Source organism: Kogia breviceps, chromosome 18, assembly GCF_026419965.1.
Source record: "Kogia breviceps isolate mKogBre1 chromosome 18, mKogBre1 haplotype 1, whole genome shotgun sequence".
NCBI classification, from domain to species: domain Eukaryota; kingdom Metazoa; phylum Chordata; class Mammalia; order Artiodactyla; family Physeteridae; genus Kogia; species Kogia breviceps.
In genome coordinates, this window is record NC_081327.1 from 11,201,324 (window position 1) to 11,228,373 (window position 27,050).

Here is a 27,050-nt window from a genome sequence, read left to right on the forward strand (position 1 = left end):
TGTTCACAACAACAAAATGAGGCACTATTACCCTCCTCACTTCAGGTACCTACCCAGAAACTGTGGCTTGCCCAAGATCACGAAAGTAGTACTGTCAGAGCTGGGATTCGAACCCCTGCAATGTTGCACTTGTAGCAGGTCCACGATTTACTTCAACTGTCTTTTCCAGACCTTTAGATGGATGGGTCCGTGAGTGCCCAGCCATTACTCTCACGTTTTCCTTTGAAAGTTGAGGGGGCCCCTCACCCCATCTTGTCTCATTGCTCCTGCCCACCCTTTCTCCCTGTTGGGAGGCCGGCTGCGCCTGGGCGAGTCGCTGCGGCGCGGGGAGCTCTTCCTCTTCCTCACTGCCGTCCTGGAGAGCTTCTCGCTGGAGCCGCTGGGGGCGCCCGAGGACAGCGACCTGACCCCGTTCAGCTCCGGCCTCTGCGATTTGCCGCGGCCTTTCCAGCGGTGCCTGCGCTCGCGCTGACGCCGCATCCCTTCCAGGTTCGCCGGTGAGCGTTGCGGACCGCCCGTTCCTCTGCGCCCCATCCCTCTCGCTGTCACACCCGCTTCCCCTAACCTTGTGCCTGCCACATGCCCACCCCCCATCGCTCCTGTCTTTACCTTCTGCGCTCCCACAGGCAGAGAAAGCCAAGGGGAAGGGGAAGCGCATGCCTTGTTTTATCCACAGACCTCGTTCTATTGCGCACACTTCGGGGGATTTTGTATCAATTTATAATAGATTATCTTTATAATAGATTCGAACCTTCCTTGGCTGAATTTAAGGGAGGAGGATAGTCCTCTAGGATGGGGAAAAGGAAGGTCTGGCTGCAGAGAGGGGAGACACCTGGCTGTGATGAGTTCAACCCTCACCCCGAGGGCGGTTAAAAACTGGGAGAAATTGTTTCCTGGAGACAGGCTGGAAGGTGAAGGCTGTGAGGTCTCGAATGAAGACAGAGGCAGAGAAGCCAAGGCTGAGAAAAAGACAGCAGCCTAGAGAGATACGGAAAAGGTCTGCAAGAGATGCAGGGCACTGCACAAAGATGGAGATGTAAGCAGGGAGAAAGCGAGAGACCCGGAGAAATAAACAGACCCAGAGACTGAGAAATCACAATTACTAACACTTACCTAGTACTTCCTATACATACACTGGTCCAAATGCCTCATTTAAATATCCCTATGAGACAAAGCAATTTTCTTATACATTTTTACAGATGAGCAAACTGAGGTTGCTCAGAGAGGTGAAGTGACTTGCCCAAGATTACACAGCCAGAAACGGGCAGAGCAGATCACCTGGCTCCAACGCTGCTCTTCAAAATATTATGAGTCAGAGACACAGAGGAAAGCAGAGAGATACAGAGACTGAGATCTAGGGAGGCAAAGAGAATAGAAGACAGAGACAAAGAAAGAAACAAAAATGACCAGAGAAAGAGCGGAAGGGCAATGAATGGGGAAGTGAGGCACTGGAAGACTGACTGAAACCCTCCCCCATTTCTCATCCCTCTCATTGGACTGTTTCTTTGTCTTGCAATTCCTCCCTTTGGGGTGGGGATAGCGGTCCCAGGCATGGGGCCTCCCAGCTTGGGACTGGACTTAACAAGCTGACATCTGCTGACAGTAGCTTTTCTCAAGGAGCAGGCATCTCAAGTTTCATTGAGCTGGAGTCAGACCGAACGAGGCTGGCCCTGCCAGCCGTGGGCAGAGGTGACCTGGAAGGCCGTAGCCTGAGTGGAGTCCCCCCAAGGTCACCCAGAAGCTGGGACATGCTCTGCTGAGGATGGGCCTGGCTGGAGGGAGGCTTACAGGTGGCCCCCACATGGGGTGGTGGCTCCCTAATCCCCACATTGTTCCCACCACAGGCCAAGCACAGAGTCTGCCCTGGGGCCCAGGCAGGGACGCAGAGGTGGAGGGGGGAAAGGAGAGATTCAGAAGTCCTGAGAAAGAAAGATGGAGAAATGTGGAAGAGAAACACATGATGAAGAGAAAGAGACAGACAGGGATAGAGAGATACAGAGAGAGATCCTGAAAACCAAAGACTGGGAGTGAGAGAGACAGAGACAGAGGAGGAGAAAGAGAGGAACTGAGAAAAGGGGAAAGATAGAGATGCCCAAAGAGAAGGAAGACAAGGAGATGCTAAAGTCAAGATGGAAAGTAAGAGAGGCACAGAGCTGAAGAGAGACAGAGATATGAAAGGACAAAAAGAGAACCAGAGAGAAACCTCAAGAGATGAAACGGGCAGGAAGGGAGACAGTCACAAGGATTCAGCCAAAGATAGAGACCGAGAGAAATAGAGTCCGAATTATAGAGCAACAGAGAGAAACAGAGACAAGAATTTATATGTCTAAGAGTAAATGACGAACTTGAGATTAGATGTGTAATGTGGAACCAAATGAATGAAAAGGGAAGTATAATAATACTTTAACTATAATTCAAAAAGACACATGCACCCCAATGTTCACTGCAGCACTATTTACAATAGCCAGGTCATGGAAGCAACCTAAATGTCCATCAACAGAAGAATGGATAAAGAAGATGTGGTACATATATACAATGGAATATTACTCAGCGACAAAATTGGGTCATTTGTAGAGACATGGATGGACCTAGAGACTGTCATACAGAGTGAAGTAAGTCAGAAAGGGAAAAACATCTTATATTAACGCGTATATGTAGAATCTAGAAAAATGGTACTGATGAACCTGTTTGCAAGGCAGAAGTAGAGACACAGATGTAGAGAACACACGTATGGACACCAAGGAGGGAAAGGGGGGTAGGATGAATTGGGAGATTGGGATTGACATGTATACACGAATATGTATAAAATAGGTAACTAATGAGAACCTGCTGTACAGCACAGGGAACTCCACTCAGTGCACTGTGGTGACCCAAGTGGGAAGGAAATCCAAAAAAGAGGGGTTATATGTACACACGTAGCTGATTCATCTCGCTGTACCGCAGAAACTAACACAACATTGTAAAGCAACTATACTCCAATTAAAAAAGAGAGAGAGAGAGAGAAACAGAGACACAGATAGGGATGAAGAAAGCCATGCATTCATTCAGCAACGTTTACTGAGTGCCAGCTGCGTGCTGAGCGTTATTTTATGCGCTGGGGATACAGAAGTGAACAACAAAAAATGCCTGCTCTTGAAAAAAGCCTGAGAAAGAGGATCTATCCGAGAGGCTGGGGTGGGAGTTGGGGGAGGGGGTGGCCAGGGCCCGCTTGCTGCACCCCTGCTGTCTGCAGAGTCAGTGCCTCTGAGCAGTGTCCTGCCCCTCAGACCCTGACAGTCACCAGGTTCCCAGACAGAGAAAGGCTGACAGGTAGGGAGACGTGCTACACAAACAGGCAGGAAGACGGGAAAGCAGAGACAGAGGGAGATTAAGGTAAAGACAAACTGCAAGAAGCAGGGAGAGAAAAAGACAGACATTGAAAAGAGAGAGTGCACGAGAGAGAAGACAAACATGAACAGAGGTAGACACTGAGAGTGAAACAGAGAGAGAGAGAGAGAGAGAGAGAGAGAGAGAAATAGGAAGAGAGAGAAAGATGAACAGAGAAACACAGAGACTGAGAGTGAGAGAGACACTCCCAGAGACAAGCCCCGTCCCAGACTCTGCACAGCCCCCTCACCATCTCCCCCGGGTCTGGGCCCTGTGCCAGGCACCTGGGGGAAGGCTGGATCTGGCACGGCGGGGTGGGCGGCAGGGTGGGCCGCATTCCTGAACAGTCTGTTCCAAGTACAGACTCAGCCACAACCCCCGCCCCTGGCCCATCGTGGCCTGGCATCAGGCGGGGGTGCCCACTGAGGAGTCTGGGGGACTGGAGACCAGGGGTGTAGCAGCATAGGCAGAGGACATTTGGGGCATCTGGGAGCCAGAGCATTGGGACTAGAGATGGCAGGAGTTCAGGGCAGGGCATAAGTGTGGAAATACAAGAGTGTCAACCGTGGGAAGGCAGCCAGGAGTCATAGGATAGGCATGGAAGTGCCAAGCTGAGGGGCACCAGGACGCTAGGGGACTTGAGTGAGCATCTGGGAGACAAGTGTGGCATACAGAGCTCCAAGAGCAATGGATGTGGAAGTGACAAGGGCTCAGGTGTGAGTCCCCAGGAATCACAGGCACAGGGCACTGGAGTGCCAGGCGAATGGACACATCACCAGGAGTGTTCTAAGAAGTGTATTTAGCAGTCAGGATGTTTTGAGTTATCAGAAGTACAAGGTACAGCATTCAGTGGTCATGGGCCCAGAGGTGTCCAGGGGATTAGGAAGGCACAGCTACAGGCCCAGTGAGATGGACCGAGATGGACCCAAAGGTGCTGGGGGTTCAGGAGGGTGCACCTGTTAACCAGGTATGCTGACACGAAAATGCTAGTGCATTAAGGCTACCAAATAGGACAGGCTGAGGCAGGCGCGCGCGCGCGCGCGCGCACACACACACACACACACACACACACACACACACAAGGCCAGGAGGAGCCAAGGGCAGCAATGATAGGGCTGGGGGCGGGGTGCAGACTTTGGGTTGGGGAATTACAGAATAAGCATCCCAAAGGCAGCCACCCCTCCCACTTTCAGTCTCCATCCCTGCTCCCCCCAAGGGAATCAAAGAGAGGCAAAGAGGTGCAGGCAGCCAGGCGGGGCTGGGGTGCACCCGGCGCTCAGGCGCTCAGACGCAGGCAGCCCTACCCCTGGGCCCGTACCACTCCCGCTTCTGCGGAACTTGCTGCAGCTCGAGTCTGGACACCTGGACCGCGCACTCATGGAGGCAGCCCCAACAGTGGGTCGGGTAACAGGATTCTGGATTCCTGGAGGTGGGGCTGGGGGCTAGAACTCCTGGTTCTCTGAATGAAGACGGAGCTGAGGGCTCGGACCCTGTACGTCCTGACAGAGGGTGAGGGGCCTGGAGTCCTGCCTTCCGGGAAAGGAGACTGGGGGTGGGAAGTTAGCTGGAGGGAAAAGGGGCAGTGGCCCTGAGCTCCTGGCTCAGGGCGGAGTCGCGCTGCCACCCCCAACTCCCGGGTCCCAAGGGAGGAGGAGCCTGGGGCGGGCAGTCTGGTCCCAGGGGACGGGGAGCAGAGAGGTCTGTTCTGGCTCAAGGCTGGGGAGGTACCGAGGGCCCAGATACCTAGCTCTGAGGGTGCAGGGGGCTGGGGACCTGCACTTCTAGGTTTTGAGGGAAGGCGGTCGGGCTGGACTCCTGGGTCTTAAGGAGAAGGGAGCTGGGGGCCGGGCTCTGGGGTCTCGATGGCGGAGGGGTCAGGAGCCCAGTCGAGGGCCCGCTGAGCACCGGCTCTGTGTAGCTCCCTGGCCGCTGGGGTCCGGTGTTTACGGTGTGGCTGGGCCCGCGCCCTGCAGTGGTGCTGTGCAGCTACGCAGCGCTGCGGGACGCATTAGTGCTGCAAGCGGGTGCCTTCTCCGGCCACGGGGCCAGGGCAGGCTTCGAACACTTCACACCCGGAAACGGTGAGGCCTGGGCGGCGGAAGTGCGGGCCGGGAACGTCCAGCTTGCGATACAGAGCGAGACCGGGGGAAATGGAGCGGGGCCTAATGGAGTCAAGCCTTCTGAGGAGAGGTTGGGGAGGAGCCACAGTGTAGGGGTCGAATGGGGGTGGGGGAGGCTGGTTCCTTGTGCAGACAGTATAAGAGAAGAGCCTAAGAGTCAAGGCCAAAGAGAGCAAGCGCGGGGATTAGGAATCGGGACGAGCAGAGGTGCGGCCAATGTGTGGATAGGGCCGAGAAGGCTCGGGTAGCAACCAAAAGACCTGGAAATGAAGCAGAGCGAGGAGTTGCGAGGAAGTCGACTCCACTACGGGATGCTTCCGGCATGGGGCGTGGCTAACTCCCCGGCCCGTCCCCTTCTTTGTTCCACTCCCCCAGGCATCGTGGTTTCTAACGGGCAGCGCTGGCGGACGCTGCGCAATTTTGCACTTGGAGCACTCGAGGAGTTCGGCTTGGGTACGCGGACCATCGAGGACTGTGTCCTGGAAGAGGCGCCTTGTCTGCTTGGCGAATTTCAAGACAGCGTTGGTACGGCCTGATTGGAAAAGGATAGGGACCTGTTGTGGGTGTGGCCTAGGGAAGGCGTTTGGGTGGAATGAAGCCAGTAAACCCAAGAGCTGGGTGGAGACCAAGCCACAGCGTATGACCTTGTCATGTTCCCACTCCCAGGAGCTCCGTTCGACCCCCGGCGGCTTACTAGATAATGCTGTTATCTAATGTTATGTGTTCCGTGGTCTTTGAGAACCGCTATGGCTACGAGGACCCGGAGTTCCTGAGGCTCCTGGACCTCTTCAATGACAACTTCCACATCATGAGTTCCAGATGGGGTGAGGTGAGAGGGTCGGCCCCCATCCCTCCCTCGTGTGCCCCATCTATGCCAAATTCCGAGTACATGGACCTACCTACATTGGATCATTAGAATGGGGCAGTCTTAGAATCTTGGAATGGAAGAGTTTTAGAACCTACGACATCAAAGTCCTGGTCCAGTCTCCCCATAGGGAAACTAATGGTCTTTTTCAAGGTCCTATTGATTTCCTGTCCCCACAGATGTACATTTTCCCCTCCCTCCTAAAATGGCTCCCAGGCCCACACCACGGAATCTTCCAAAGCGTAGCAGAGCTTAGAGTTTTCACCTCTCAGCAAACCCAGCAGCAACCAGCAGCCCAGGGAACCCCGCAATTTCATCGATTGCTTCCTGGATCAAACAGATAAGGTACAGGGCCCTGCTGCCCACCAGCAGACGCCTGGCTCCTCTACCCACAGGAACAGAAAGACCCGGAGAGCCATTTCCAGGAGACGCGGGTGATGACGACGCATAACCACTTCTCTGGCAGTACCGAGACCACAAGCACCACCCTGCGCGATGGACTCCCCTCATTCTGCTCCAGTTCCCAGAGGTGGCAGGCTTGTGAGCTGGACAGCTAGGGATGAGGCGGCTGGGGTTTTGGGTTGGCTGGAGGCTGGGGTACGCGTAGTTCACATCTCTGCCGGCCCCAGCCAAAGCGCAGGCAGAGCTGGATCCCGTGGTAGGTCGAATGTGCGCCCCAAGCCTGGAGGACCAAGAGCGCCTGCCCTACACCAACGCCACGCTGCAGGAGATCCAGAGCGTCTTCGGCGTGCTACCACTGGAGCTGCCGCGTGCCCTCACCTGTGATGCCCACTTGCACAGCCACTTCCTGCCCAAGGTGCCCACCAAGACTGGGGATCCTGCGCAGGAGCTGGGGAGGGCCTATTAACAGAGATCAGCAGGCCTAAGCATCCAGAGCGCTGACTCTGGGAGCAAGAAAGTAGGCAGCCTTCCTTGCCGCTGGCTTCAAAATGGGGTCTTGGATGGATGTTTGTTAGAGTCGCGTGCCAATTTTTCAAGTAACCCTTGCACATCGCCCCAGGGCACCTTCATGATTCCTCTCCTTGTGTCTGCACACCAGGATCACCCAATTTAAGGACCCAGACTGTTTCAATCCCACCAACTTCCTGAATGACAAGAGTGAGTTCCAGAGAAGAAGGAGAAACCACCTCATGCCCTTTGCCCCAGGTCTGGGCTGGGCAGGGAGGGGGCCAGCCTGGACATGCCGTGGGGCGCATGGGTTTCTCATTCCACACCCCCATGCCCCAGGAAGGCAATGTGCCTGGGTGCAGGCCTGGCCCGATCCGAGATCTTCCTCACCTCCATTCTCCAGCAGTTCTGCCTGCTCCCCGTGGGGAGCCCCATCAACATCGACCTCACCCCACAGTGCACTGGCCTGGGCAACGTGCCCCCAGCCTTCCAACCCTGTCTGGTGGCCCGCTGAAGTCAGGTTCAGCCACCCTCTGCTCACTGGCTTTCAGACCTCCTTACCCTCTTTGGTCAACAAAGGCCCTGAATTGCAGATGGAGGGGTCTTCTTACGAACAGGGAGTGAGAGAGTCAGTCAGATGTGTGCATCTCTGAGGTAAACTTTTATTTCTTGGCTGACAGGACTTGCAGACCTATGCTCCTCCCAGCACCTTTTATCCTGCCCAAGCAGCGGTGGCCTAGTCCAAAAGGTGCCATGGCCAAAGGGGTTGGGGAGTCACTTCACATTCCAGGCTGGAGGAGTGGGGGGCTTGGGGATACTCCCCCACAAACCTTTGCCAGCAAGAGGCCATGACTCACCCCAACCCCAAATCCTGCATTCTGGTGGGAGGTGGCAATGCCTCCTTCCAGCTCTCCAAACCTGAGAGGGACATGCATGACCAGACAGGGCAGGACACAGGCCCCCAGCTCCAGTAATGGCAGTCCCCAACACCGGCCTCTGCCCAGGTCACAACCGCAGCCCCCATCCCAGGGCAGCAGAGGTCTCTCCTCCTCCTTGGTCCTCAGTGATGGATGGAGCCCTCCACACCAGGCAGAACAGAGGCAAAGTCAGAAGCAGCGGCAGTGGCGGGGAAGGAGCAGGCACCGTGACTGGCAGCACCGGGCCCAGGGCTGTCCCGAAGTCAGGGCAAGCTGTCTGTCCGTGCAGCTCTGGGGCTAGCCACTAGGTGGGCGTAGTCTGCTGTGATACAGGTACTTGGACACCTTTCTGTCCTGATGCTGGGGGTGAAGGGGGACAGGAGACTGAGTCATCAGGGACGGAACTAAGAGACCAAGGAAACCTGGGAAGACGGGGAGATGACCAGAAGAGATGGGGCTCATGCTGGGGATACCAGGAGAGTGAACTGTCTAGGGAAGGTCGGCAAAGATGGGGAAAGATGAGTGACAGGATTCAGTGAGAGACTGATGAGGTGGCTTGAGGCCTAGGGAGGTACATGGAATAGGAAGGAGTTGAGGGAGGGGACACTGCTTGGGAAGCCGGTACCTAGCTGATACTTGTCTTTGGCTGCTGCTCGCTCCTTGGCATCAAAATACCAGACAGTGATGGCGTACCTGGAGACCAGAGCAGCCCCAGAGGGTGGTTAGAGATCACTTTTCTTCAATTCCAGCCACTATATCCACCCCGAGCCGCCCCCTCTTGGCACTCCATCACTTCCTAGCCACTTCAGGGGTCTGACAAGACTTTGCTGGCACAGGGGGAGCACCTGGGCACATTCCCGGAAGTATGGATCATACCTGGTGGCATAGGCTGGTTTCACCTCATGAGGGTTCCGCCGATCAGACCAGAAAATGAGCAGCCGGTCAAAGAGTGGCTCGATGTTGGCTACCACGGGACGGCCCTCAGGGAATATCTGCAGCAGGCCGCCATGCACCTGAAGGCAGGCCAGAGGATGAGGCAGCAGGCTGGGAGTCCTGCCTAGAGGCCCCCGCCTTGCACTGCTGGCCCCCAGGAGCCCACCAGGGGGCATTATAACTGCACACATCACTCCCTCCCACCACTCAGGCTCTCAAAATGAATGACAACCCAGAGTCTGCATCACCATGGAGATGGGCAGGAAGCTACTTAAGAAGACAGGAAATGGGGCGGGGGAAGTGCTCGTTAGGCTGGGGGCTGGGCAGACAGCACCATTCCCCAAAGAGGGGGAACTGCCGCCACATAGCTGAAGAGGAGGTGCCATTTCCCAGAAAGAGCCATTGGGCACATTCCACCGCCCCCCAATGGGTTGGGAAGAGGAAGGGGTCAATGCTAGAAGCTGAGCTGGGAAAGGAAAATGCAATGGATGCACGCCACGCCACCCCACCCTCAACATCCTACCTTGACGTCCCAGTTCTGATTCAGGTAATAGATGCAGGTGATGCAGCGCCCATCGCCATGGGGATTGTCAACGTGTCTCACGTACCCCAGCCCGTTACCTGGGTAACATGCCACCATGGCCTGGCAGAGACGGATGGAGAGGGTTTACTGAGGCTAGCTGGCAGGGACTTTTGAGGAAGCAGCCATCACCTCTCCTCTTTCTCACCCCTCTCAGCCCCTCATCCTTCCTCAGGTGTGCTGGGCTCCAAGGGTTCCAGCACCCAGACTTTCTCCTTTTCCAGCCAAGCCTCCATCCACACACCTCACGCCCCTACCCCCCACCGTGCCTGGCACTGACATGTAGCTCAATGAGCAACTGAGGACTTGGTTTTTTAAAGATAACCTGACCCCACGTCAGACATTTCACTAGGATAAAAGCAATTTAAACATTTCCTGGTGTGCAGGGATGTGGCCTCACAGCCCCACACCAGTTCTCTCCTTGAGCTGTAGAGTTGGAATGACCTGGGACACTTATACCCACGTCCACCTCTGAGGTTCTGATGTACCTGGTCTCAGGTGGAGCCTGGAATTTTTAAAGGTTCCCCAGGTAATTCTAATGTGCAGCAATGTTGAGAACCACTGACCTTAACTATAAAGAATACCCGCTAAATAATCTGTCTCCTACACAACTGAACAGGTACCAAAACCCAGAATGTGACCAGAACCTGAGATCTAATCCCAACTCCAAGGATAACCTGCCAAGTAGCCTTGGACAGTCTCGTCACCTGAATGGGCCTCAGAACGCCTCATCTGTAAAATGGGGCTAATAAACCCCTTCGGTTTACAGCAGTAGCGTGAACCCCTCTGAGAACATGACTCTGGAGGCGCCTGACCCGCACAGACCTGAGGCAGACCTTGCTCCAGCTCTGGGCTTCCGTGCGCACAGGCCCAGCCACAGGGTTCCCGCCACTGCCCTAGGCAGCGCTGGCCATTCTGAGTCCTGGGCCCAGCCGCTCCGGGCCTGTTTCTCATCAGGTACCCAGCAAAATGATGGATGTGATGTGAGGAAAAGGGCCCAGGTGTTCCTGCAGACCTATGTCCTGGGTTCAAGCCTCAGTGCTGCCACATAAGCTCTGACGTGGGGCAGATGACTGAACTTCCCTGTCTCCAGTTCCTCATCCACGAAATGGAGCTAACAACCACTTTTTTGGAGATTTTGCCGGTTTTGCTCGAGGGTGGGGTGGGGAAAGGGGTCCAGTGCTGCAACCTCTTCCCACACAACCCATGGCCACAGCAGCCAGAGGCCCTTTACTCCAGCTCACCACTGCTCAAACCCCTTCAAGCTCCTCGCTGCATCCCAAGAGAACACAAATTCCTGACCACAGCCTCCAAGGCCACTAGCCTCATACACCATCTCCAGCCTCGAAGTCCTCCTCACTCTTCTCTGACCAGGCCAAGCTCATCCTCAAGGCCTCTGCACCTGCCTGAACACTCTTCTACTGGTCCCCCTTGTTATTCAGGTCTCAGGACCAGGAGCACCTTGAGTCCTCTAGCCGAAGGCACCTGGGCTGATTTCCCATTCCATCCCTCTCAATGCAAAATCAGCACAGGTACCTGTTTACCTAGTACTGGCCCCTAGGGCCAGGCCTGTCTCCCTAGTGCCAAAGAGGTAGCTGCTGATTAAAAGCACTCCTCTGGGTCTCAGGGCCTCCATTCCGTCCTTCCCGTGCACCCTCACAGGGTCTCCCACCATGCAGGCAGGGACACACTCTGTAGTCTGTCAGGGAATGGGACTCCTGTGTGTGTGAAGGGCACAGGAACAGGCCCTTTAAGGCCCCCCTCCCCCCACATATACTCACCTGGGAGTGGGGCTGGGGGTGGCATCCTCCGGCCCCAGAGAAGCATCTACTTCCTGCCCCCACAAGGGAAGGGACAACAACCAGAGTAACACGGAAACTTGCTCCCCATACTTCCATCTCCAGGAAGGGGCCGCTAGGATCACTGTGCATGCACACACACACCCCCTTCGATCAGAATCCCAGGTCTCAGCCAACAGCAGCAGGCCCCACCTCCAAACTGCTCTTAAAGGGGCCTCCCGGGGTCACCTATGGTAGTCCTTGATGCCAATGGGAGTCAATCCCCTCCCACCTGCAGGTCAGCTGAGCAGAGGAACTAGGGAGAGGAAGAAGGCAAAAGAACTCGGGGACCACGGAGTGGCAGGGTGATACCAGCCGAAACCACACTGGTGATCTGAGCACCCCCCACCCCACCCCACCGCATCGTGACCACTCCACACTGTCTTACTCCAGAGCCTGGGGAGGGAGCCCAGATGTTGCCCTCTGAAGGCGAGGAAGCCTGCAGTTGCTGCCTCACTGGGGCAGGGGAGGGTCTGAGAGGAACTCCAGGGGCTGGGTTGGCTCGTCCCCTCCCTGCTTAGTCCAGCCAGGCTTGTTCTTACCTCCCAGGGCTAAAAAGTCTCAACAGCCACCCCACCACCCCTCCAGGGCCCTGCTCCCAACCACATCCAAGGCACCAAAGGAAAAGAGATCTGCGCCCTCTCCCCTCCCCTCCCCTCCTGAAATGGCCACAGCCTGGCTGGGGGGTTAACCTGGTTTTCCTATCCTGTGGATGAGCAAACGGAGGCTCAGACAAGCATCCTGTCCTTGGCCACTCAACTCTTGTGGTCTCCCCACCAACCTCCCTCCTGTGAGGATGGGTGACCCTGGGGAGAAGCTGCTGAACACCTTGTGGCTATAGGGAGATTCCCACGGATCTCTCCTGCCCCTGCGAGGGGCCGCCTCTGGCCCTCCGGCTACCAAAGTAACAGGAGGGAGAGGGAAGCAGGACAAGTTCCAGCTGGGGTGGCGAAGCCAGTATGGCTTCAGCCCGGGGGAGCCCTAGTCCCCGAGCCAGCTCCAGCCTGAGACAGAAGCCGCAGAGACAGAACCCAAGACGGGATCTGAGGGAGGAGGGAGAGGACGTCAGGAGCACAGCCTCATGCCTGCAGGGCAAAACACAGTCTGTGCCATCAGCCAGGCATCACTGGTGCTGTGCAGTGGACACTCCCTACAGGGCCTTGTCCAAACACCACCAAACCTTGGACTCAAGGCCAGGATCCTCACACCTCTCCATGAGGAGGATTAACATGTCAGCAGGCCAAAAGGCCCTACGGACTACTGTCTTGTGCAGGGCTCCTAACCCCAGGTTCTTGAATGGGCAGCTGGAGGCCCAGAAGGCCCTGATCACTGACCATAAACTCCAATCAAATGAGCATTTTTCTTAAGACAGGGTCTGTGGTTTTTGGCAGATTCTTAGAAAGGCCCAGGTTCCAAAAAAAAAAGATTAATAACTGCTACTCTAAAACAAGAGAAAGGGACCAAGAAGAGATACAAGGGCAGAGGATCAAGTAAACAGACCAGAGCGGGATAAGGATAAAGTGATGGAGATACAAAACAGACAGGATGGAGGACAGGGTCTAGGATGGGGAGGGATGGGAAAGACGGGGACATAACCTCCACCTGGGCTGGCAAACAGCCACCCCCACAAAGCCATCCGTGATGCAAATGCCATAGTATGGCATACAGTGCACAACGTAGCCCAGCACCAAGCACAGTGGGCAGTGCCTCCTCCCTAAGCCCGGCATCGGCCTCACCACTGCCACCCTCCCCCCTCCACCTTCTGGTTCTCCTACCCGGGAGACAGGACAGACCCGAGACAGACAATGGACAGGATGGACTAGACATACCCGAGTAGATGAAAAAATAAGGGAAGAGGGAAGAACAAAGACAGGGGCAGACAGACAGGTACAGACGGCAGAGGCAGAAACCTGTGCCTGTCTACACTGAACATTCTTGGTCTAGGATCCATGAACAGACATCAGGCAGCTGTGAACCCCACTATGGCCCATTCAGATGTGGGGCTATGACTGTCGGCACCTCTCCTCAGGTTCTTCAAGAGGATCCCTGGAAGGGTCAAGAACCATGGTGACTACAGGCCAAACCCATGGTTTACAGGTACACAAACTAAGGCCACAGGGAGTGAGAGCCCAAAGTGAGCTCCAACAGTCCCTGCGCCAGAGCTGCCTAAACTCTTTTGTGACCCCAGAAGCCTATCTCCAAACCCACTGGTGCTCAGAGCACTAGGCATCCAACAAGTGCTGGGCAGCCCCCCACCCCACCACCCGGTCCCTGCAGCCTCACCTTGGTGCGCCCATTGATGACGTAGCTGCCCAGCCTCCCAGCACAGTGGCGGATTACAGCATCCACGTGGGCCATGAGGGCACCGATGCTTCGGCAGCCTGGCTCATGGCCTTCCACCCAGGCAATCTGGTCCCCACGGATGCTGCGTGGCGGGATAGCCCGCTGGCTCACTAGCTGCCCATCACGCAGGCGCCCGCCCCGCTTCAGGGCCTCCACCTCTGCCAGCACTCGGCCACCCAGTGCCGCCCCCAGGAAGCTGTCCTTGACGCAGATGCCATAGTACCGCATGCAGGGCACAATATAGTCCAGGGCCAGGCGCTCAGGCGCAGCGGGCAGCACCTCCTCCCTCAGCCCGGCGCTGGCCTCACCACTGCCACTGCTGCAGCCCTCCCCCTCTGCCTCCGCCTCCTGGTTCTCCTGCCTGGCCCAGGGCCGCTTGCTGGGGGCGGGGGCATCCCCACCATCCTCTGCCCATTTCCGTTTGGGGGCCTCGGGCCGGGCGCCCTGGGCTGCCAGTCGCTGGCACCCCTTGGTGACCAGTGCCGCAGCACCCTCACTCTGCAGCGGCCGCAGCTCGCCGCCATCCTGCCCACCGAAGCCCTCCCGCAGGGGGCTGGCTGTGGTGGAAGTAGCTGTGGCTCTGGGGGTCCCACTCCCCGCCGAGGCCTCACCAGGCCCTCCTGGACGGTGGTAGGACAGCAGGGGACAAGGCAGGTAACTCTCCACCCCCATTCTGGCCCTGCTAGGCTCCAAGGGCTCGGACACCGAACCCGGCAACTGAGGGAGAGCCTGACTCAGGGGCTGCGGCTGGCACGGGCTGTCCATGGCAGCAGTGTCTTCATCCCCCGGGCATGGAGGGCACGGCCCAGGCCCATGGTGCCACCCTCCTCCACCTCCTCCTCCTCCACTTGATGCAGCCGGGGGCCGGGGCGGCTGGGCCTGGCGTGGGGCAGGATGAGGCAGGGCAGATGGCAGAGGCTTTTCTCGTGCCCTGGGGGTGCTTGCTGGTCCCCAAGTCCTCTGCTGTCCCTAGGGGCTTGGGAAGGGACCTGTCACGGTGGCTGGAGAGAGAGAGAGAGAAAGAGAGAGAGAGAGCGAGAGAGAGAAAGGAATGTGAGAAGAGCTACAGGGAAGAGGGCTGGGCGGGGGTGGGGAGTGGCAGGGGCAGTAGATAGGAAGACAGACTTGGCTACAAAGACCCCAAAACCTGAGGCCACGTGGGGAAAAAGACTGGGACTTGGGTGGAATCACTAAGAGATTCCAAGGGGCAATAAGGGGGCAGCTGGAGGAGTGAGACTGGGTAGATGACCCACAGGCAGAGGACTGCAGTGGGAGCTGTGGGCGAGAGACACCCTCAGACAGACACAGACCTACAGACAGAAAAGAAGAAGGGGACTTGAAGTAGAAAAGGATGGCGAAGTGGGAAGTAGGAGAGTTAGAAACAAACAGACAGGAGGTGGGGGGGGGCGGGAGGGGGAATCTGCCTGGAAGACACAGAGGGAACGTGGGGATCTACAGACCGTGGAAACTGGGGGGTCCAGAGACAGAAACATACACCGGAGAAGAGCAGGGAGGGTGGGCCTGAGACAGCCGGGCAGAACCCAGCCCAACAGGAGGAAGCCCGTTAGGGGCTGACACACACCCAGACGGAAGGGAGGTCCCGAGACAGACAGACGGAAGGGACCCGTGGGAGCAGGGTCCACAGCGACAGAGGGAAGGGTGGAGGAGGGCTCATGCACTCGGGGAAAGGACGACGGAAAAAGCGCCCCCCTCCCAAGTCCCTTCGGTGCGGGTCCTGGGGCCCCTCGGGGCACAGCAGGAGACGAAGACAAGGCCTAAGGACCGCTGGAACCCCGTGTCCCCACCCCTCCCCTCCCCCTCCGCCCTCTCCCTGCTCCCCCCCAACCCCCCCAACGGCCGGCGCTTAACATGCCCGGCGCACGTTCCCTCCCCCACGCCCCACCCCCACCCTCCCCTCCCCAGGGTCGCCAGGCTTCGCCACAGAGTGCTGGACGCGCGCCCCCGCACCCCGCCCGGCTCGCGCCGGCGCCCGGCCTCAAGCGCCTTCTCCGCCCCGCTCCATGCCCTCCCCGCGGTCTCCTCACCGAGGTTTTTCCTCCGGCCCCGGCGCCGCCGTTTGTGCCAGCCGCCCTGCGCCGCACAGCGCGCCATACCCCGCCCCCACCACCCGCTACGCTCCGCCCCCGCCTCGCCCGGTGGGCACGTGACCGCATCCGGGCGGAGGAGACCAGGGCTTGCGCAGGCGCGAGCCGCGCGAGGCGGGGCGAGGAAATTCAGAACACCCTCTCCCTCGAGAAAGGGGAAACGGATCAGTCGCAGACGCAAGGCTTTTATGCACTCTCCGCTCCGCCCCTTCTGCGCGAGAGGAGGAACGCAGTTAGGAAGGGCTGGATCCGGTGGAGGAGTTTCTGCGCATATTATGCCAAGCGAGTGGGAGGGGTATGCAAACAACCCTATTTACATAGACAGGCCCGCCCCCTTGGAGCTGAGAACGCGGCGGAACGATGAGTAGCAGGGTAGGGGAGCGGCATACAGATCATCGGTATTATTTACATGGACAGCTCCGCCTTCTCACAGCCCAAGAATAGGAATATTGAGAAACGTCTGCGCAATTAGTTGGGAAATATATGTAAATTTGCACGACAGTAAGTAATTTACACAAGGACTTTTTATAACGGAGGAAAAAAAGAGCGGAACGTCCTTGAGAGAAGGGAAAAAGAACCAGAAGGGACGTGCAAACATTCTGACCCGCTCCACCCTGCCCCATCGGGACAACTGTGTGGCGCCCGAATAAAACAACCTAGGAAAGCTACTCAGAGAAGACATTTGCATGACAACCTCGAGTCTCTGGACGATCTGACCTGGGAGGACTATGCAGATGAGGTCATTTAAATGCCCCACCCCCTCCGCCAGCACCCAGGCTGAGCAGGGACTCAGGCCTCCCGTGAGGGTGGTTTAAGGCCAAACTGGGGATGGGAGAGCAGTTGGGAGTGTCCTCAGTGGGCTGCACCCGTCCCTGGCAGAGCATGTGCGGGTGTCAGAGGTTCACCTGGACACAGGAGGCAGCACGTTGATCTCAAATATGCACAGGAGTCCCGGTGGCACAAAAGCCCACACAGTCTTCATGGGCACACACAGGGTTCATGGTCACACACAAGTGTATCAAAGGAGTCAAATTCACAGCAAAACACACACAGACCTCAGGGGCACACACAGTCACACACGAAACAGACACTGCCTCAGACGTTCAGGAATCAGACATGCATAGCCTATCATCCACCGGGCCCAGACCCAGGGCTCAACTACAGGTCTGAATTCTCATTCCCTAGCTTTGGTGTCCCAAACAACGCCAGCCTCACAGACACAATCACCAAGGACACAGAGCAGTCATAAGCAACAGTGTCACACACACAAGCAGCACACATTCCTACAGATCCCATCACACCCATCACAAACAGAGGGACATTAGCGTTACGTATGTGGGCAAACTCCCTCTACAACAGACATCTGAGCCATGGAGTCATGGTGGACCCTCATACCATGTCCAACCCAAAAACATGGCCACCAAACACCGTCAGTGACCTCTTTTGCCCCCCCTCCCTCCCCACCACCCCAAAATGACGGAGGCTATGACACAGGTGTAAACAATGCTTTATGGGGATGGGGTGGGGATGGGACAGGCCTCCAGGTAAGGTAATAAATAACACGTACTCGCAGTGGCAGGGCTAGGGGAGCTGAGGCCAAATGGCCCTGGTCTCGGGCTTTGGAAACTCTTTGAGTATGGTTAGGGGTTCAGGGGGAAGAGGGGTTAGCCAAGACAGAGGAAGCAGCAGCAGGTATGGATTCCCCCTTCCCCCGTGGCTCAGTCTTGCCCCTCAGCCAGGCCCCACCAGGCCAGGGAAGGGGGACAGGTGGCGGGGCAGCTTCTCTGGGGCCAGGTCAGGTAAGGGGCTCAGCCTCCCAGGGCCTGGGTCTGGGCCCCAGCCAGAAGGATAGGGCTGGTCCTGGAGAACGGGTGAGCTGAAAGAAAAGTGTGCCGTGAACTGGAGGGATCTTGGGTCTGTTGGCTGGTGTCTCCGTCTCATTTCTGGGTATCTTCCTGCCCGCCTAACTGTGCCTGTCTGTTCATACTTTTCTCTTTCTCCCAAAGTTTCTACATTGTCTGACTTTCTGTTTCTTGTCTGCAGGTACTTTGGGGCTCTAGAGCTGAGGGCACGTGCATCTCCCTGTTTACCTGCCTCAGAGAGCTGTCTCCTTGAGTCTGTAGAGGGGCATCTCAGTGTCTACATTCTGTGTCCCCACCTTTGCACCTCTGTGTTCCTCTATGTTCCTGGATCATCCAGGCTCTAGGTCTCATTCCCGTGTTTTCCAAACCGAGGAGACACATCAGTTCCTGTTTTGTAGTTATCTGCAGATAGCATTACCTGGGAGCTTCTAGAAATCCCCAGATAACTTCAGAATCTCTGGGGTGAGGCCCGGGCATCAGTATCTTTTAAAGCTCTCCAGGTGATTCCACTGTGTACAACTGCATTAGTGGGTTGGGAAATCAGTTTGGTGGGCCTTGAGCAATTGTTGTAACAGAATAAAATAGAAAATACCATAAAAATTAAAATGTTAACATATTAAAAAAAAAAAAAAAAAGAAAATTTCAGAGTGCTTCATATGTTGGTCCATAGAGACAGAAAGCAGATGGGTGGGGGCCAGAAGCTGGGGAGAATGGAGAATGAATGCTTAAAGGGTATGGGGTTTCCTTTTAAGGGTGATGAGAATGCTTTGAAACTAGACAGAGGTGGTGGTTGCATAACCTTGTGACTGTACTAAATGCCACTGAATTGTACGCTTTAAAATGGCTAAATTTGTTGTGCGAATTTCACCTCAATTTTAGGAGAAAGAATATTAATACGAGAACATGTGTTTTAGTTTTGTACGTGTGTGACTATATGAGATCAACAAATAAAGTATATTTCCCCCTGTAGAGTGCAATCAACAAAGTTTGAAAATGCAGTCTTATTACATTTGATTCACTGAGGGAAAACCCTGAAACAGACTCAAAACTAAGCTCTGAAAAAAAACAAAAACAAAAAAAAAACTAAGCTCTGAGGCGAAGAGTACACACCCATCTGATTCTACGTAGCCCAGCGTCTTTAAAATGGATAATAAGAAGAAAAGTAATAAACAGCCCTCGTTTATCAAGTCTTAGTTTACTGACTGTCAGGCCCTGTTCTAAGCACTTTACATGAATTAACTTGATCTTCTCAACACTCACATTGAGGTGGGTACTATCATTAGCCCCATTTACAGATGAGGAAATCAAGGCCCAGAGAGGTTAAATGATTTGCCCAGAGCTCTGAAGTGACAGAGCTGGAGTACAAACACAGGCAGCCCAGCTCTGGAGTCTGTGATCTATCACCTTCTCAGATGGGTTAGACAAACACCATACAGATAACAATGACCAACTCTGTCAGTTGAACGCTTTGAAAAGGAGGGGCAGTTGTGAGACGGCCCATCTAGAGGGAGTGACCCCATTTGGGAAGCCTATGAAGGTTCCCTGCAGGAAGAGGCATTTTAGCAGAGACCTGATGATGAATGGGAGTTGGTGCCAGAAGGGAGCACAGGCACAGCAGACGCAAAGGCCCGGAAGGAAAAGAGCCCTGCCCAAAGAGCTCATCCTTGACTCCGCTCTCACATTCCACATCCATTCATCAGGAAATTATGTTGGCTCTGCTCTCTAAGTACATATATCCGAAGTCTAAACACTTTGCTCCACAGCCATCCTGGAGCTGCCAGTGGCTGTCGGGTGGATGGTTGGGTGGGCGTGAAGCACAGAGACAAGAATTGTCAAGACATACACACCCGCAGAGAGGTGGGGCTAGGACCAAATCCTGTAGGAACTTTCAAGCCTGCCAAAGACTTTGGACCAAGCACAGGGGAACAAGCACGGCTTCCTGGAGGAGGGGGAGAGGTTACCAGAAAAGAGAGGGAAGGAATCAGATTTGTGCTTTAGGAAGACCCAGTGACTACACGAGGAGGGGAGAAGCCTGGAGACACAGATCAGGGAGGGTACAAACCTATTCACTTTGCAACCCCTCCTCCGCCCCCACCTTGATCCTGTCCACCACTGTCTCTCACCTTGACTTTGGAGTGGCCTACTCACTGGTCTCCAGGCAACCACCCCTGCCCCCTTCAGTCTCTCCTCTCTATGCAGCCAGAGGGGCCCTGTGAACACCTGAATCAGATCTTGTCCCTTCTCTGCTCAGAGCCCTCCTATAGCTCTCATCCCACCCAGCGTATAAGCCAGGGTCCTTCCCGTGGCCCACAAGGCCCTAACTCATCTGCTTCCTCCCACCCCAACCTCATCTGCAGCTCACCTATTCCCCGGCGCACGCACGCACGCACGCACGCACACACTCCACTCCAGCAGCGCTGGCCTCCTTGGACTTCCTCACCCAGGGGAGGAGGCAGGACCCTACCTCAGGGCTTTGTACTGGCTGTTCTCTCTGCTTAGAACACTCTTCCCCCAGGTCCCCACATGACCCCTCCCTCAGCTCCTTCAGGTCTTTGCTCAAATGTCACCTTCTCAGTGAGGCCTCCCCTCATCATCCTATATAACACTCCACTCCTCCACCTCCCCTCCCTCCTTGATTCTTCTCCATAGCTCTTATCGCCCCACCTACTATACAATTTCCTTGTGTATCTTGTTTATTGTCCATCTCCTCCATGAAGGCAGGGATTTTTGTCTGTTTTCCCCACTGTTATAGCCCCAGTGCCGGGAACAGGGCCTGGCGCAGAGGAGGCACTCAACAAACGTTTGATGAATTATGAATGGGAGGGTCAGAGATGCAGGGCAGAGAGCTGGCGGTGGGATGGGAAGGACGGGTGGTTTCCCAGGGCCGGGAAGATGGCCCCTTTAACTCAAGCGTTCTTGTGTCTCTCTTCCTCACACTGTTTCTCTTGTCATCTCTCCTTTTCTGTGTCTCTGTCTCTGTTCCGTACTCCCCTCTGTCAGGAGACCAGCCCTGCAGCCCGAGTCCCCAGTAACCCACCTGGCTCCGCAGGTCTCAGCAGCCGCAGGGCTGAGGGGCCACAGCCTGGGCACTCCGAGGCTGCCGCAGCTGGCGAAGGGAGGCGTCACCATATTGAATGCCGGAGCCCATCCTCTCGGGGTCAAGCTCACCTGGGGGGAACGGAGAGGTGAGGACTGGTCCCTTGGAGACCTCTGGACCCTGCCTTCCACTCCCACTCCGGGCAGCTGGGGGCCTCACCTGAGTCGATCTTGTTCAGAATGGTGCGGGCACACTTCAGGAAAGCCTCCTCCACGTTCTCACCCGTGAGAGCACTAGTTTCCAGGAACATTAGCTCTGGGGGGGGCAGACACTCGGAAGGTCAGGGCCTCAGTCAGTCCCCATCCGCCACTCCAACTCTGACCTGCTGCCTCTTGTTCTGTTCCTCAAACGTTCCACCTTTGCCTTCACTCTGGGCCTCCGTACATGCTGTTCCCCTGCCATGAAGGCCCCCTTCCCCAGGTACCCACCGAGCTCTTCCTTTAGAGCTCAGCTCACATCTCCTCCTCCAGGAAGTCCTCCTGACCTCCCAGGATGAGTCAGGTGCCTCCTCTGGGCTCCCACAGACCCCTGTGCCTCCCTGCTCCCAGCCCTGACCCCTTTGGGCTGTCACTATCTGGAAATGGTCTTCCCCCTGCCCCCCGGACTGTGAGGCCATGAGAGCTGGGTCCAGGGCTGTCTTCATCACTGTGTCCCCAGCACCATCTAGCACAGGCCCATCACAGTTCACCTGCCAGCCATGTGACAGCCATCTCACAGTAAGTAAGAGCCAGGATTCAAACCCACATCTTTCTGATGGCAAATCCTCTAAACCTGCAGGTTACAAACTGGAGGAACATGGACAGACCCTAGGCCAGCAGATTTTGGCCAACATGATGTTTTCAAATGAGTTTAGACCTGCTTACCTTCTGTTGTTGTTATATTCACTAGTTTGTTTTATTTTTTAGATTCCACATATAAGTGATACCAAACAGTATATTTGTCTTTCTCTGTCTGACTTATTTCACCTAGCATAATGCCCTCCAAGTCCATCTATGTTGCTACAAATGGCATTATTTCATTCTTTTTTATAGCTGAGTAGTATTCCATTGTATGTATATATTATATATATAATATATATATACACCACATCTTCTTTCCATTCCTCTGTTGATGGACACTTAGGTTGCTTCCATATCTTGGCAATTGTAAATAATGCTGCTATGAACACTGGGGTACGTGTATCTTTTCGAATTAGTGTTTTTGTTTTTTTCAGATCTATACCCAAGAGTGGGATTGCTGGGTCACGTGGTAGTTCAATTTTAGTTTTTTGAGAAACCTCCATACTGTTCTCCATAGTAGCTGCACCAATTTACATTCCCACCAACAGTGTAGGAGGGTTCCCTTTTCTCCACATCCTTGCCAACATTTGTTATTTGTGGTCTTTTTTGATGACAGTATCCTTGCATACCTTTCGACGTGGCTGTCAGTCTTGTCTACTCCCCTAATGCCAGTGTCTGCTAACCTGGGGTCTACCCTGTCCCCTCTCCCTTGCTCACAAAATGTACCTGTCCCCTAGGGCCATCAGAGTTTGCAGTCGCCACCTTATACCAATACCCTGCGCTGCCTCCCCATAGTGGTCGAAACCTTCTTAGCAGCCAACGTGAATCAAGCACCCATCCATCCAGGCAGTGCTGAGAACTACCCATGGACCACATCCCTTAACCGTCATGCACTATGTGAAGCAGAAACGCTGTGATCCCAGCTTTCCAGGTGAGGAAACTGAGGACCAGAGTGGTCACACAGCTCGCAACGTGGCAACACCCAGATCTGAACCCAGACCTCTAAATCTCCACATTCCCCTGCTGGGCAGAGCTACAGAGAGCCAGCAGGCCCATGGGCCCCACTGTATAGCCCCCCCGCCCAGCCCTCACCGTTCTCCTGGGCAAAGCGGGAGGCCTCCAGGAAAGTGACCTCACGCTCCAGGTCCAGGTCCTTCTTGTTGCCACAGAGAATGACCACGATATTGGGGCTGGCTAGCGTGCGGGCATCCGTCAGCCAGGCGGCCAGCGAGTTGTAGGTCTCCCGGCTGTGGAGAAGGGAGCCAGGAGGGAGGAAGACGCGGGTGGGGGGCAGCCCAGGCCCCACCCCGCCCCACTCCGTGCACCCACCTGGTGATGTCATACACCAGCAGGGCTCCAGCCGCCCCTCGGTAGTAACTCCGTGTCACCGACCTGTGGGGCCAGGGGGACCCAGTCACCCCCGAGGCTGGGGTGTGCCCCAGGACTGCCCCCCTCTGCGGAGAGAGACTGGTGGTTCGGAGGCCCCCCCTTCACTGCTGGCCCCTCCCCCTAAACCCAGCCGTGGTCTACAGTTTCTCCCACTCACGGTCTCTCTGTTTCCCTCAATCTCTATCGCACTTAGCTGCCTCCCTCCGCCTCAGTCTCCCTACCTTTTTTTTTCATTTTTTAAAATTTCTTGGCCATGCCATTTGGCCTGTGGGATCTTAGTTCCCTGACCAGGGATTGAACCTGGGGCCCCAGCAGTGAAAGCACTGAGTCCTAACTACTGGACGGCCAGGGAATTCCCTCTTCCTACCTTTGACTCTCTCTGTGTCCCTGTCTTTCTGCGTCTCTTCATCGGTCTGTGCCTTTCTGTCTCTTGTGTGCATGTGTATCTTTAATTCTCTATTTCTCTCCATCTCTGTTGCTCTCTCTGGCTCTGTCATCCTCACCCTTTCCCATTCATTCATTCATTCAACGTTTTCTGTCATCCCCCCTTTGCCCAGTCCTAGCCAAGCACTTCACAACTACATCGCTTGGCCCTCTCCTGCTGTGATTGGGGGAGGCCCCCTTCCCAGAGTGGTCCACTGTCTGCTTCTCCCTGGAACAGGCTGGGTCCCTCTGGAACTCATGCAATCATGCCTCAAGCATTTATGGAGCACTAACTGCCAGCCCGGTGCACGTTGTACACCTATCTCCCCTCCACCCTCTCTCAGTCTCTATCTCTGTGCACCTCACGCAGAGAACTCACACACAAATATTAACTCAGCAGCTACTCAGTGCTGCCCAGGGACCATGCTTCCCCATGGACTGGACTCCCTTGTTTCTCTCTCCCTTCTGTCTGTTTCTCAGACTCAGGGTTTCCATGTGTCTGTCACCTTTTCTGCAGAGATGTCCTGAAGACATACTGTGTGCTGAGTCCTACACATTTCCCTCTCCCCCCAAAACATCCATTTCCCCATCTCTCTGGCCACCCTTGTCCCACTCCCCCTGTCTCTCACCTCTGTTTCTCTTTGAGTCTCCTTATCTCCCTTCTCTTTCTCTTCTCTCTCTCTCAGTCTGTCTCTCTTTCTCTCTCCCTTCCTGAGTGTTTGTATCTCTCTTTCAAGTTTCCTTTTCTGTTTTAGTCATTCTCTGTCATTCTCTACCCCTCGCCCCACCCCAAGCATCTCCTTGTCTCCAGGCCTCGTTTCTCCCTGGGGACAAGTCTCCGTCCCTCCAGCCACATGGGTCTATCCCACAGAGTCTCGCTAGGGTCTGCTGTCCCTCCCTGGCCCTCTCACTCTTCATTACGCTTCCTTCTCAATCTCTTTTTCTCATTGTCTCTGCCGTCCTCTCTCCAAGACGCCTTCTTTCTTTGACTACATGGACCTGCTCCTCACAGTCTCTTCCTCTCTCTCTCCCTCTACTTGCCTGCCCTCTCAGCGTCTCCTTGCTCCTGTCATTATGCTTCCAGGTAACTCTGCACACCTCTATCCCTCCTCTCTCCTCCCCTCTCCCCTACCTTCTCTCCACGGGGGCCCAGCCCACCTACCGAAACCGCTCCTGGCCGGCTGTGTCCCAAATCTGTAGCTTCACGGTCTTCCCACCCACGTTGACCACCCGAGATCCAAACTCCACGCCGATTGTGTGGTTGGAGTCCTGTTTGACTGGGAGTGGGAGGGGGAGAAGAGGCAGTGCGGGGGCTCAGAGGATTCCCTGTCCTCCAAGGCCTCCTCAGCCTGTACAAACCCATTCTCATTGCTGGAGTGACTGAGGCTCAAGGAGGACCTAGCAAAGAGCGTATACCAGGGTATGGACCAGGCAGCCAGCATTGGAGTTGTACCTCTGGCCAGCCCTGCCCCTGCCCACCCCAGCAGCTGCCTACTTGCCCACACCATGGCCATACCCACAGTTTAGTGCTCCCAGGACCACTGTCAGAAACTCACACTTATTCTCAATGAACTGATGAAGGAGACATGATTTGCCCGTTCCTGCACTGCCAATCACCAGGAATTTGAAGAGGAAGTCTGAGAAGATGGAGCCAAATTCAAGGAACCCCATGCAGAGAGAAAGACAGACATGAAAAGATGGAATCCAAAGAACATCACAATTATGGGGAGAGAACAGACACAGACAGATACAGAACAGTGGGTAACAACTGTAACGAATAATTCTTATATAGTGCTTACCACATACCAGGCACAGTTCTAAAGGTCTTTACTTACATCAACAACTCAATCCTCAGGAAAACTCTGAGGGAGGTATACTAATAATTATCCCCATTTTCCAGATGAGGAAACTGAGGCCAGAAAGGTTAACTGACTTGTCCAAGATCCCACTGCTAGGTAGAGGTGGGATTCAAACCCAGACCACTGGCTCCAGAGTCCAAGCTCTTAGCTATTACCTTGCTAAAGCCTCTTGAAAACCATTTTATCAAGGACTACAATCTTGCCCTTGCTCCCCACAACTCACCTCCTACCACTTTCTGATTCATTCACTCCACTCCAGCCTCCGGCCTTTAGTCTACTCCCTGAAGATGACAACCTGGTTCCTACCTCAGGGTCTTTGCATAGCTCCCTCTGCTTTTCTGTTTGTTGAACGAATGCAGCTCCCTCTGACCCCCAAACCAGTGCTCCTTTTACCGCACCCTGTTCTCCTACTTCCTATCTATCCATCCATCCAGATTTTCCAATTCTCAGTCCGTCCATCCCTCCCTCAGCCCAAGGCCCTACCCCATTCTCAAGCTTAAGCCCCACCCCTTGCCATTAGCCCCACCGCCTAGTTAAAGGACAACTCACCCCCAACCGCATTCCAGACCTCTCCCAGAGTAATCCCAGGGCCCAGAGCATCCCTTCAGCGTCCCCCCAGCCCATCAAGGTTGATCCCTGCCATTCACACAATCAGCCCCGCCCCATCCACTCAGGCTCCGCCCAGACACATTAAGGCTCACCCTTTCCCTCAAGACCTACTATGATCCATCAGGACTGTTTTCCTCAAATCCCGTCCCAGATCTACTTCGCCCTGACACCAGACCCTCAGGCTCCGCCCAAACTGATTAAGCTCAGCCTCAGACCCACTAAGCCCCTCCCAGCATCAACTAGGCCCTGCCCCATCATACCTGACCCCGCCCCTTGATATATAAAGCCCCGCCCCATACCCACAGGCCGCATCCTTTCTGGGCCCGGACCCCAGACCCCAGCTTCCGCCCACCACCCTCACCGTAGGTCTCAGCCATGACTCGGTCGCGGCCGCTTAGGGCCGCAATATGGCGACGCGGCCGCGCCTGCTCCTCGGCTGGCAGCCGCTCCACTCGGGCTGCAGCCCCGGTTCCTTCCTACTCCCCGGGCCGGCGCCGCCACTTCCGCCTCCACCCCGCCTCCGGCGCGACCCGCTAATGCTGCAGGACACCAGGCCACGCTTCCCAAGACAAGGATTGGCGGACTCTGCAGGCAGGGGCGGGACAAAAGCGCAGATTGGTGGGGAGAGAGGGGCAGGGCCTAAAGGGGCGGAACCAATGCGAGCGATTGGCGGTGCCAGAGACGCTTCGCCGAGCCGAGAAACGGGTTTGGTCAGGAGTCGGTGGGCAGAGTCGAGACTCCAGATTGGGTGGAAGCGGACTTGGGGGCGGGGATACGAATGCAAAGAAGGGAGCAGGGGTAGGAGCCGATCCAGGGCTGGGGAGTACTGATCTCTAAGGAAAGGAGGATGAAAACTGGGATGGTACGCATGATGCGCACAAATTAACCTCCTGCCTCCCTTTGCGGATAATCTTCCAAGAAATCCTAGAAAACCTCTGCTCTGTGATTTATGTCTTCCTCATGGTCCAATTGGCTCATTCCCAATAGTTCAATAGTTCTCTTATTGGTCTAGAGAAGACACTATAATCCTCAAGTTTGGCTGTTTCGTTGTTCCAT

At 55.4% G+C, this 27,050-nt stretch overlaps 2 protein-coding genes across 5 annotated transcripts; both read right to left on the reverse strand.

Moving 5' to 3' along the window:
* Positions 1-7,902: 7,902 nt before the first annotated feature.
* Positions 7,903-16,187, reverse strand: EGLN2 (egl-9 family hypoxia inducible factor 2). The gene is made up of 6 exons (XM_059045138.2): positions 15,917-16,187; positions 13,812-14,872; positions 9,634-9,753; positions 9,054-9,190; positions 8,803-8,870; positions 7,903-8,537 (listed from the first exon to the last, which is right to left on the reverse strand). Exons 2-6 carry the CDS (start codon positions 14,634-14,636, stop codon positions 8,482-8,484), a joined length of 1,206 nt encoding a protein of 401 aa, XP_058901121.1. The 5' UTR covers positions 14,637-14,872; positions 15,917-16,187; the 3' UTR covers positions 7,903-8,481.
* A 1,280-nt stretch (positions 16,188-17,467) lies between these two features.
* RAB4B (RAB4B, member RAS oncogene family) lies at positions 17,468-26,564 on the reverse strand. 4 transcript variants are annotated; one of them, XM_059045128.2, is made up of 8 exons: positions 26,356-26,564; positions 25,083-25,163; positions 24,689-24,803; positions 23,044-23,106; positions 22,807-22,961; positions 21,095-21,190; positions 20,876-21,006; positions 17,468-17,852 (listed from the first exon to the last, which is right to left on the reverse strand). In XM_059045128.2, the coding sequence occupies exons 1-7, from the start codon at positions 26,369-26,371 to the stop codon at positions 20,891-20,893; spliced, it is 642 nt and encodes a 213-aa protein (XP_058901111.1). In that variant the 5' UTR covers positions 26,372-26,564; the 3' UTR covers positions 17,468-17,852; positions 20,876-20,890. The 4 variants fall into 4 exon arrangements, with proteins under 4 accessions (XP_058901111.1, XP_066875552.1, XP_066875553.1 ...); XM_067019451.1 differs by lacking the exon at positions 26,356-26,564 and adding an exon at positions 26,106-26,183; XM_067019452.1 differs by lacking the exon at positions 23,044-23,106 and having other exon boundaries at positions 26,356-26,504.
* Between the last annotated feature and the right edge of the window lie 486 nt (positions 26,565-27,050).